The following is an 11,821-nucleotide window of genomic DNA, read 5'->3' as shown; positions in this document are numbered from 1 at the left end:
TGTTTTTGGCAGAAAAGAAATCTCACTAGGAAGAGGAAAAACTGACGAAGAACCACCAGATCTCTACCCAGCGAGGGGCGTTTGCAGCCACCGCTCCTCAGCTGTTCTCTCGGGATGTTTGCGAAAACAGCTCGGCTTTCATTAAAGGTGTTTTTGTCCTGAGATAGGAACATCATATGTCACGCCTATGCTTGGGGTCAGCTTCAGCCGCGTGCTGTAGATACCGACAGGCTGCCAGTCTCCAAAATCTCATAAATGCCCTTTGGGCCCACTTTCTCTGTAGCGACTTCCACTCTCTACCCCAGCTCCCTCGCAGTTCTACAGATTAAAACTTGGATAGATTTTGTGTGTGGAAACTGCTAGCAGCCGCACTCACACACACACACACCTTTATGGTGGAAGGGAGGATGAAAGGGGAAGGGGTGGGGAGGCGGGCCCTTCTACCCCTTCCTGTTTGTGCTGAGGTTTGAAAGGAATGGCTTTTCTAGAAAGAGGTTTCCAGGAACATAAAGGGATTCCTTTCCCTGGGAGGCCCCGTGCAGGGCCAAAGCCTTGAATTGGGTTCAGGCTTCAAATCCATTCGATCTAGCGGTTTTTTTTTTGTTTTTTTTTTTTTTTTTTGTCAATGTGGTCCATCTTAGGTAGGGCCCACTATGGTTTTCTTTTCTTTTCTTTGTGAAAGACTGGTATCATTACTAAAATGCTTCCTCTTCTGTCAGAACTTCCTGGAATTGAGAAATGATAAATGTGATAAATGATATTAGGGCTTCCATGGGCAGAATCTTGAGGATGAGGGTAATAGTAAGGGGTTGCCATGGTAACTGCTTGGCAACTTTGCCAGAGTTCATAACCTCTGTAAGCCAGTTTGGCTTTCTGAGGAATCTTTCTTCCTATTTTAGACCATGGAAGCATGATGTTTATTCAAATAAGGAAATCTTTGCTAATATGCATTTTAATTTTTAGGAACACATAAACTCCCTTATGTTTACATTATCATTTATAAATCTATAACACGGTCATTTCCCCTCAGTTAGCCTGTTAGCCTGATAACCTGCTCCAGAAGCCCTCCTGATTTGTGTCTAGTGGATGCATACAGCCCCCAGAGGTGAGTAACCAGGTTGGTTGACACACTTAAGTGGTACTTTATTGGAAAATGTTGGTGCTCATGCCCACGAATCAGACATAGAACTTCTGAGGAACTGTGGGTTAATTGTGAGATTCATGAACATGAAAGACAACACTCTCAGTTTATTACTGCTGACACTGAGAGCAGCTAGTGGGGCGTGAGTGTGAGCGATGGGTGTGAGCGAGTATGCGCGGGTATGTGCGGGTGTGCGCAGCCTTCCTAACCTTGCTGTAGAGAGTAACCGGTGTTCTCACCGCGTGGCACAGAAGGCCAACTGAAGTTCGTATTTTGAGAGCTCTTGATGCCACTGTTTGATTGTAGAAGGGTTAGTTTTTGAAAAAAAAAAAATCAGAACCTTTTGGTACAGGTGGGAAAGTTTACTTCCTAAAATAAAGTAAAATTTATTAAAAGTAAATCGATGAAGTATTTCCTGCGTAGAGAGATTGAAAGGTGATAAAGCAGATGTTGGTCAAAACAGATGTTCAGGTTAGAGCCATGAGAACTTTTGAATAGTGACTTTCTTATTTTCTTTCCATCCCGGGGTTTAAACCCAGCGTCTTCTGTCACCCGAGCACTGGGCTACTGAGCTACACCCATCCAGAAAAATAAATACACCCATAAATAAATCGTTAAGTGTGAAACCAAAGTGATGGCAGTTTATTTTGAAACACTGCTGGTGCGTTTATAAAAAGGGTCTCCGTTCTGTTACACACGACATGTGCGTACGAAGCGCTCGCTATGTAGAAAATGCTTACATGTGTACACCATTTTCATTACACCCCTAAGCACGTTTTTTTTTCCACAAGGTGCAGTCCGCTCAGGTCTCTGTATTGCACATGCACTTAGCTTTAGTAGGACCTAGTTGCAGCAAACACAAGCATAGGACTAACAGATCTGCGAGGGCTGGAGGGACCTGGCTGGGGAGCTAAGCTTGTCAGGGTCATTCTAAGATGCCTGCCTATATATAATATATATTTCTTTTTTTTTCTTTTTTCTTTTGCATTTAATGCCTACTCCATATATTTTGAAGGTGCAATTTTTGGGTGTCACCAAGAGTTCCTATGGGCTCGGGAAAGACGAACTTGTTAACATGTTACTGAAGCACACCCATGTCCACACACACATCGGCTTGCGTGTCGGCCTCCTTAGCTTCGGCTTGTTGGTTTTTGTATTTTTAAAAGGATTAAATTTAAAAATGAGATGCATGAGTGGGTTCAAAGACAGCAGAGACTCTTGTCTGCTCGTGGGACTTACAAGGATAGCATTTTGCGTCCACTTAAGTGTCCAAAAGGACCCTGAAGGGACTTCCAGCCTGTCGTCACCCCATGGAGATGGGCGTCCTTCTGCCAAGCTGCATGCGATGCCTTGAATTCCCATTGTTGGGCCTCGGCTTGATTGACTTCATGGTGAGGAAACCAAAAGCCCCGGGATCTGGGTAGTTTGAGGTCACAGGTTGGCATCTGGACTCTCTGCCCTCTGAAATCCGGCCCCTGGCGACAAGGGTGGGCAATCCCTTCTCCCCATCCTCCAACTGGGTCCCAACCCTCTCCACCAGCATCTACGGTAAAAATCTAAAAGGCGGCTGCGGAGTTCTATTAAAATAGTTGTCTCTGTATAAATTAATTTATATCGTGCATATACAGTTCGCCCCTCCATCTGCTGGACCAAAAAAAAAAAAAAAGAAGGAACCAGAGAAGGCCTGGCCTATGGCTTCTCCCTGTGGGCCGCCCTGCGGAGCGGGACCGGCCCTGGCGGGTCACCTGCCGTTGGTGATGATGACCGAGGCACCCAGGTAGTGCGGCCGGGGCGCACTGGGCACGGAGGAGGCGACGGGGCCCGGGTGTCGCGGCCGCAGCGGACCGACCACTTCGGGGGCTCCGGGGCCGCAGGCCAGGCCGGGCGCAGCGCCCCCCAGCGGCCCGCGGCGCGCCAGCACGCGGTGGTAGTTGAGCAGCACGAAGGGCAGCTGCGCCGGCGCCTGCGGCTCGGGAGCTGGGGGCGCGCAGCACTCGGGGGGCGCTCGGGCCAGCGCCAGCCGGGCTCCGTCCCGGGACACCTGGCGTGCCGCCTTGGCGGGGCCCAGAGCCGGCTCCTCGCGGTAGTGGCCACAGCTCGGGAAGCTCGGGGGCGCGGGGTCCTCGCCGAACCTGCGAGCAGCGGCGGCGGCGGGCGCTGCGGGGGACAAGCGACTGGTTAGAGAATTGCACTCGGGAGGAAGTCGTCCTTTCAGAGACGCGTCAATCCTCTGCTCTGAGCCATGGGCGTCCTTGGCCTTGCACAGAGACGCAGGCGCCCTCAATCATGCACACAGCCTCGCGAGGTCCTCCTCGCTTATGCACAGAGCCACACATGGCCTCACCCGTGCAGAGCCACAGGTTCCTCCTCCGTCACACACAGAGCCACACTACCCCCTCCCCAAACCCCTGTCACGCACAGAGTCGTCCTCCACCTCTGCCAGTGCCACCCCTTGTACACGCCAGGCCAGCGCAGTGCAATCAGGAGACGCTGCTGGAAACGTGCTGGGAGCTTTAAGAGGACCGGGTCGGATTCGTTCTCAGTAATACACATAATGCAACAGGGGCCACACGGAGCTAGTGGGCACCTTGCTGGGCAGCAGCAGAAGCTAAGCAGGGTCCTCTTCACAGTGCCCAGTCTGCCAGGTTTGCTGATTCCTCCAGGTGGGTAGGTGGGGTGGGACGGGGTGTTAACGGCCCTGTGCCGTTTAGTGGGTCCATAATTGAAAGTGGTAACCATGCCCATTCTAGTAACTCCCCGAGCTTTCCCATGAGGCCTTTGTTTTCTTTTAATACCAAAAGACTGGGAAGTTGGTCACAAATTGGTTCAAATTAGCGCCTTTGGTCTCCCTCTCCCCCTTCTGTTCATCTAATCAAGTAGATGGCCCCAACCATTCTGTGTGTTATACCATTAGCCAGTCCTCGGATACAAAGAATAATACGTCTGGCTCACACGGATGTTTATAAGGCCCTTGATTTTTTCTTTCCTTGGATGTTAAGGACCCTTGCACTGATGAGCACTGGGGATCCAGTCATTCCAAGCGAGGGATCGGACTAGCCATGTACTGTCGGGCACCTGGAGTGTGCTAAGTAGGCTCACTACGTAGACTGTGGTCCCATTTTACAGAGAGAAAGACGGAGGCTTGAAGAGTCCTTGTTAATTTTTCTGTGTTCTCATGGAAGAGAACCAGTGTTTCTGCCATTAATGCTGAGATACAATGGAAAGCATCTCAGGGACCGAGTTGGAGCATTGACAAACATGGGAGCTGGCCTGAAAAAATCATTTTTGTCTCCCTGTGGGAGCGTGAACACTGGGCACTGGCTTTCGCTTATTACTCTTTATCTGGTGTTTTGGGACATGTGACCCGGAACCCAGTCATCTCTCACTCCTGTGAAACCATGATTGGCAACAGGAAGCAAGGTGATCCCTACTTAGGAAACAGAAAAAGCCAAAGTTTGCCCAAAGCGCGAGAATTCTTTTTCCATCCACCACCCACCGCTGCCGATGCTGCCCCCTCCCCTCCCCCTCATGCAAATGGGACCCACCTTCATAGTTTGGCACAAGTCCATGCCGGGCAGCATTTATGGGAGGCTCAGGAAGGTTTTTAGCTGGCGATGGGCTGCTGGGCACTAGGGGGTTGGCATGATGCCACTGGCATTCGCTGCTGGCTGGCAGCGTGCTCAGGAAAAAGCGTGCCACCTCACACGGGGATCCTTGGGGCTGCCCGAACTTGGCGGGCAAGGCTGGCTTCTTGCTGCTGAAGACGTGAGAGTCCAAAGGGAAGTGTCCATAATGGTAGGAGAAGGGGAGGCTGTAGGGTGGCCCGTATAAAAGGTCGCTGCCTTCTGAATGGAGCTGCTGTTCTGGGGGAGCCGGAGCATTTGTGGGGGGACTAGTTCTCCAGTTTCCCGCCTGGCCGCACTCCAGTTTGTCCATTTGGAACGAGCTGTATTGCTGCGTGGCAAAGAGAGAGGCCGTCAGGGGGGGCCGCGGGCATGCTACCCACAAGACTGGATCTTGGGGGCCCAGCCCCATGACCGGGCTGGCCTGACCCCGGTGTTACTGTGAGGTCCCTGAGGGTGACGATCCTATGTTTCAACATGGCCACACACCAGAATCCTGTGGACACTTGCTACTTCCCGGAGCTCACCAGATGTTCATTCTGAAGCCAAACGAGGTAGCACACACCTATTCTAGCTATTGGGGAATGGAACCGAGGATCACCTGAGGCAGGAGTTCAAATCCAGCCCCGTCAACATAGTGAGACCCCCCCACCTCCAGAACAGAACATAAAGGTTCTACAGCCCATGTGTTCTCCTGGTTAGCTGTTTGTTTTGTTTTCTCATTCTTGACAATTTATCTAGGGGCATTGCTATCTGAAGGTGTCACTACCATGTGGTCAAAACATCCCTCAGGGACCTCTTCTTGCTGTGCAGGGACACCCCTGAACAGAGGTTCACAGTTCACGTCCAGGTGTCCTGGGTCCCCAGATAGCTGCCATCTTGCCCTGTGTGCATGTTACCTGTGGAGGGTAAGGGTTGGTTCTCAGCTTCGCCTTCATCTTCGCATGTTTGGGCTTAGCTGATTTCCTAGTTTCTTGTGAGGTAGACAAGGCGGTTCTCCAGGAGTCCTGAGACTTAGATGTGGATGCCTGGTCCAGAGACAGCTGGAGTTCCTTGTATTCGATATCCCTGGAAAAAACAAGAGTGGGCAAGTCACGAAGAGCAGGTCCCCTAGACAACCTCATCCTCAAGGCCCAGTGCATCACCTCTCTGGGGCTGGATGTGAGTGATGCTGGACAGAGGACACATCATCCTGACCAAAGCCACCGGCAGCTCCGGTGTGGTGGCCCAGAGTGTGCTGAGCAGGGCTAGAATGACAAGAATGGTAGAAAGTGACATTCTTTCTCCAAACCCATTCAGCCCAGACTCCTTTCCCAAGGACTCTGACCATGGCAAGGGGTAGGCATGCTAAGAAGGCCAAGGTGAAGGGCAGCAACCCCAGACCCCAATGACCCTTATGGGTCTGTGTATCTGGGACCAGCTGTTCTCTGTTGAGTAATCCCGAAGCCTGGAGGGGGGAGCCTGTTGGAAGCCAGCTCCTAACCTCACCCACTTTTGCATGAACTCATGTCCAGCCTGCAGAACCAGCTTGGCAAAGGCACATTCCCAGACGGAGAGTTGCTGCAGAACGCTGCCGTACCTGGCTAGCGTAATGAGGGGCAGGGGCGTTGTGTCCTAGGTGGCTTTGCCAGCTCATCCTTCTAAACCAGGAAGTAACCTGGTGATCATCTGTGAAAGACCCTAGAGTCCGAATCCTCAGTGTTTAGGACAGACTAAGGCTGGGGATGTAGAGAGTGAGAGACGGGGGCAAGGTGTCCCAGGAAGGTGTGCCTATGACTTCTAGTGGCTTTATCCTCATCTGCATCACTTGGTGGCCCATGCCTATAACCCAGCACTTGGGAGGGGGAGGATCATGAGATTGAGGCTAGCCTGGACTAATGACAAGACTCTATCTCAAAAAAAAAATTTTTTTTCAATTAAACTTGGGTCTTTCAGGGACCAAATACCCACCATCATTGGGAACAGAGTGTTTGGAAAGACAGAGAAGTGGGGATAGTGTCTGCTCCTAACCGCAGAAGCACAGACGCGCATGCCTGACACAGGACACGAACACTGTCCTCTCCTGGGCCCCTGTCTTGGGCTCTGTATTCCGAGAGGGCTCCCTTGTCATCATTGCCACCGCTCTCCGCTATAATGGTTGGGACCGCCCGAGCGACTGGGTTATCCCAGCAAGACAAAAAGGGACACGAAGAGTCTTAGAAGGCAAGAGGAGCGGGAGATGACACCTTCTGGAGCGGTGTGACGAGCGACAGAGGAAGAGAGCAAGGAGAGAAACAAATAGGGCTGACTTACGTGAGGACATAATTGACACTCACGATGCAGTGGGGCCGGGAGGAGCGGCTGTTGTGAACCACGGTGGCATAGCTCTGCACCCACACCCAGCCGCCCAGCTTGGACAGCAGCCGGTAGTATTTGGTGGTGACCTGGCCCTTCACAAGCACTGCAAGAACAAGATGACATGAATCCTAGGAGCTTCCGAAGGTCCTGCCCTGCCCCTCTGACTCAGAGCCTTCTAGGGCAAAGGACTTTGAAAACTTGATGAAGTGGGTGGACTTTCTCCTCATAAACATTGCATGCACACACAGACACACAGACACACACAATGCACACACACGCTCACACGTATGCACACATGCGCGAGCAAAGGAATGTCACCTATAACTTTGCAGACTCTCTAGAGCAGCCCCTCCCCTCTTGTTAAGAGTCCTGATTTAACAGTCACTGCTTTCATGGGAGAAGAAAGCCCCAGACATCACCAGTACCTGCAGAGTGGTAAAATCCGATTAGCTTTTTAGTACCCAAAATGCCCTAATTATGTTTTAATCCCTGAAACCTTTAATGGGCAGAGAAACTACATTATTTAAACAGAACGCTAATTTCAGCGCATTTAGCCAAGTGTCAGATCGGTGCTGACAGTTGCCATCTGTCCCGACGCGTGCGTGCGTTCACCGGGAACCTGTTCCCTCTCCAGTGCTGTTTACGTTTTCTTCCCAATTACCCGTTTTCCGTGGGCTGTTAATTTCCTGTGTTGCTCATGTAAGAAAGCCCTCTGCTTAGTGACATAGCTCCCGAGAATTGGGCCCATGAGCCCACCTTCTATGCATGGGTGCAAAGGCTGGGCAGCTGAACAGTTCCCCCAAAGCCTCTGTGCGCCCATAAACCGTGACTCCCCCTTGCAGCCCTCGAGTAGGCAGATGGCGGAAAGTCCGGAAGGGAAGGAAAGTGCCAGAAGCTGTGGGTGGGCAGTGGAGGGGAGAAAGCTGAGCAGAGGCATAGCAGCTACTTCATCCCCAGCTCCAGAACATTCCTGCGTCTCATAGCAGGGCTGGCCCGGGGTCCCGACTTGGAAACCTCCTGAACAGAGACAAGGGGGCTCAGGCTGTAATGGTGGGGGCTAGCTGCTACTAAAGGGCCACACAGCACAACACGGTGCGCATCTAACACAAACTCATTCCTCACGTAGCTCTACTAGCAGACACCCCCGTCTACCCAGCACTCCTCAGGCTCTCTGATGCTCATGATGAGTCTGTCAGCCGCTGGACAACTACTTCAACGCATTTCGATGCATTGGGGAAATGCTGTGGATTGACAGTCAAGAGACTGTCAGTCTTGCACATCAAAGGCAATACAATCTCTGAAATGATTTGGCTCTTAAAATATTTAGGATAAACCGTCTCTGTTTTAGCCAGGCAGGTATAGTGCCTCACCTGTAATTCCAGCATGTGGGAGATGAAGCTGGAGGATCGCCTTAGGTCTGAGGCTAGCCTGGACTACAGAGTGAACTCCAGACTAACTACACTATGAGACCCAGTCTCAGCAAAGAGACAGACACACATCCACCTGCATATGTGTACATACACATGCACACACACAAACACCCCTCATGAATACAGAGAGACTTCACGGTTGTAATACAAACACTTAGACCTAAAAGCAATGCCATGGAAGGGCATATACACACTGCATGTTGTAGTGTGAATGTAATTGGCCCCCATAAGCTCATAGGAAGTGGCACTATTAGGTGTGCCTTTGTTGTGGTAGGTGTGACTATTGGAGGAAGTGTGTCACTGGGGGCGGGGCTTTCAGGTCTTGGTTATGCTCAAGAATAAACATAAAAGGACAAAATGAGCAAATGCTCAACTCGTGGATTCAAGGGTGGGGCACCCAGCTAGTTCTCAAAATGAAATGAATGCCACATGGTTCTGTTTATGTGAGCCACCCATGACAGGCAAGTCCACAGGGCCAGAACCCATGGGGGACTGTGGGCTGTAGAGGAGGAAGGGGCAGAATAGAGGCCATAGACCAGGCACTTCTGGAGAGCGTGGCGGGGTTCTACGGTGACATATACACTGTGGCCCTTCTAAAACCCACTGGAAATACTTAAAACGTCAGACTTTGTGTTATGTGACTTTTGGTGAGCTTTGCCAGCTGATCTGTAGTGAATGCCTGTCAAAGGGCTCAGGGAACTTTCTAGAAAGCAGGCTCATGGAAGCCACACACTTCATTTCTAGGGATGGGGTCTGTGGGAAATATGCATGATATAAATAGACCGGTGGGCAATAAGATCCCCTGTAATCTTGTTTCAAGTTCAAGAACTTCTAAGGAGGGGGCTCCTGTGCTCGAGGGGCAAGGGTCAGAAAACTGCAGAGGACGAATCACTGAAGAGACTGATCTGTCACATTGCAGAAAATGCACACGATCCAAGAGAAAATGAAAGACTCAGAACTGAGATAATATAATCCTAACTGTAAAGATGGGCCTATGCACACATGCGCACTCAAATTCATTGTGCTTGGGCTGGAGAGATGACTCCATGGTTAAGAGCACCAAGTGCTCTCCTAGAGGACCCGGGTTCAATTTTCAGCACCCACATGGCAGCTCACAACTGCTTGTAACTAGAGTTCCAGGGGAGGGATCTAACACCCTCACACAGACATACATGCAGGCAAAACACCAATGCACATAAAATAAAATAAAAACAAAAACCCTCATCGTGCTCAACTAAGCAGCCTGTTGCAGAGTCTCTGTCTACACTGTGTGGAGATGCGTCACTGCGATTGGTTCATACACAGCTGGACAGTCAGTAGCTGGGCAGGACAGATAGGAAGGATTTCCAGGGAGACCAGGGGAAGAGGAGGAGCGATCTAGTCATGTGAATTACACCAGGGAGATGCCAAAGAGTCAGGGAGGGAGTCAGACATACAGAATGAAAGAAAAGGGAAAAGTCACGTGGTAGAATGTGGATTAATAGAAGCAGGTGAATTTAAGTTATAAGAGCTGGTGGGGACAAGACTAAGGTAAGGCCGAGCTCCACCATGAATAGTAAGTCTCCTTGTCATTATTTGTGAGCCAATGGCCCAAAGGAAAATACAACTACATCAGCCCGTGCCTCAGTTTCCTCCTTTGTAGAATAACCACAGTCACTAACATAGTTGCGAAGACTATCCCATTCCTGCAAGAGAACAGTGGCAGGCAGATGGGACTCCGCACACACGAATTCTTATCTAACTGGTAAGCCGGCAGGGACTCATCGTTTTCTCCTTCCTAGCAAGTACGAACAAAGAAGGGGTTCAAGTTTTCTAACCAGAATGAAACATCAGATGTTTTATTCTGTTTTTTTTTTGTTTGTTTGTTTGTTTTAACATGGGAAAACATTATGTATAAAGACGTTGGGAAGCAGAAATCTAATATACTCGAGGCCCCAATGCCTTTACGAATATCTACAGAGGTGCATATCTCTTGATGTAATCTCAAAATGTAATCTTGCCATGTGACAGTTGTCCATCTGACCTTCCTGTGCAACTGCCTCCCCTCTGACCATGGGTGACAGCCTCCCCTCTCAACCAGCCCAGCTGCCGGACAGCCATCCCACCTACTCTTCTATGCCCAGGTTTAATTCTGGATTCTGAGCAGATTTTCTGAGCAGATAAAATATTTCACTCCCCAAATTATTCTCTAGATTCCTGAGGATTCCTGAGGCAGTAAGAGGAGGTGTGTTTATGGTACTTCAATGGCCTCATCTACGTTCCCCAACTCCATGACATCATGGCAGGGACCTCCTTATGAAATGGGGCTTTCCTACCACGTTACAAACAGCTGAAGTAGTTTCACAGTGGTATTAAAGACTGTCCCCGCTACAGTGTCATCCAACTGTAAGGTGAAACTCTCAGCCCTGCACCACAGGACACACTGTCTGGAGACAGTGCCCTTACACAGGTCAACACAGTGGCAGGAGGTTACCCTCGTCCATCATACCCGGCGTGTTTATAAGATAGTGGGACCGTGAGAACACACACAGAGAGCTGACCACATGAGAGCTCAGGGCAGAGGCCATCCATGCCAGGAGAAGAGGCCTCAGGAGTAGCCACTGCTGACCCCTTGAGTTCAGACTCCAACCTCACACTGGAGAAATGAATGCCTCTTTTGCAGCTACCTGGGCTGTGGTGGTTTGCTATGGCAGCCCTGTGAAGCTCATCCCCAGAAGGGTCTAAACATCATGAAGCAGACAGGTCCTCAAGAAACAAGAAGCCAGGTCGCTTCTGTAGCGTTCTAGGGAGCCAAGCAGCATCTAGACACTTCTATGGGAGGCGAGAAGGCAGCTTGGGTATCAGGCAGGGTGGGGGTGGGGAACCTGGCACCTTCCATTTTCCCTGGAGCAGGAGCCTGGCTGTGGGAATGGCCGGTGAGGATGGTCTGTTAGTCAGCAGGGCCTGCAGATAGAGAAGGTGACAGGGTCCCAGGGAAAGGTGTCACTCCCGCATACAAGAGACCTTAGATGATCAGAACCCAGCTGACAAGGAGAGGAGGAGCCTGAGGAGGGACTGAGAAGTTGGCTTTGATGAGGCTGGCAGGCACCTGCTCTCCCATGGAGACCTTGCTTAAGCAAAGCCCACTCTCCAGACACGGAATGAGTCAGGGGTTCATGTCACTCACAAGCAGTTCTCAGCCAAGAATGGCGGGAGCTACCCACTCTCTCCTCTTTCACCCCATTAGCTCTGAGGTGGGGTCCTGGCACTGTCTCCCAGAGCACCCCAGGACGAGAGCCCTGACAGCAGCA

General features: G+C 50.8%; 1 protein-coding gene across 1 annotated transcript in view; it reads right to left on the bottom strand.

Annotated features, from left to right (window-relative positions):
- Positions 1-2,882: 2,882 nt before the first annotated feature.
- Positions 2,883-11,821, bottom strand: part of Sim2 (SIM bHLH transcription factor 2) — a 39,735-nt gene continuing 30,796 nt past the window's right edge. Inside the window, exons 8-11 of the mRNA XM_050162148.1 lie at positions 7,057-7,204; positions 5,664-5,832; positions 4,687-5,095; positions 2,883-3,298 (exon numbers count right to left, since the gene is read on the bottom strand). Of these exons, the coding sequence (XP_050018105.1) occupies positions 2,883-3,298; positions 4,687-5,095; positions 5,664-5,832; positions 7,057-7,204 (1,142 nt within the window). The remainder of the gene's footprint in view (positions 3,299-4,686; positions 5,096-5,663; positions 5,833-7,056; positions 7,205-11,821) is intronic.

The sequence above is a fragment of the Alexandromys fortis genome, unplaced genomic scaffold, assembly GCF_014885135.2.
Source record: "Alexandromys fortis isolate MF-2015 unplaced genomic scaffold, M_Fortis_MF-2015_v1.1 scaffold_128, whole genome shotgun sequence".
NCBI classification, from domain to species: domain Eukaryota; kingdom Metazoa; phylum Chordata; class Mammalia; order Rodentia; family Cricetidae; genus Alexandromys; species Alexandromys fortis.
Note: the sequence above shows the minus strand (reverse complement) of the source record. Positions and strands in the feature narration are given on the sequence as shown.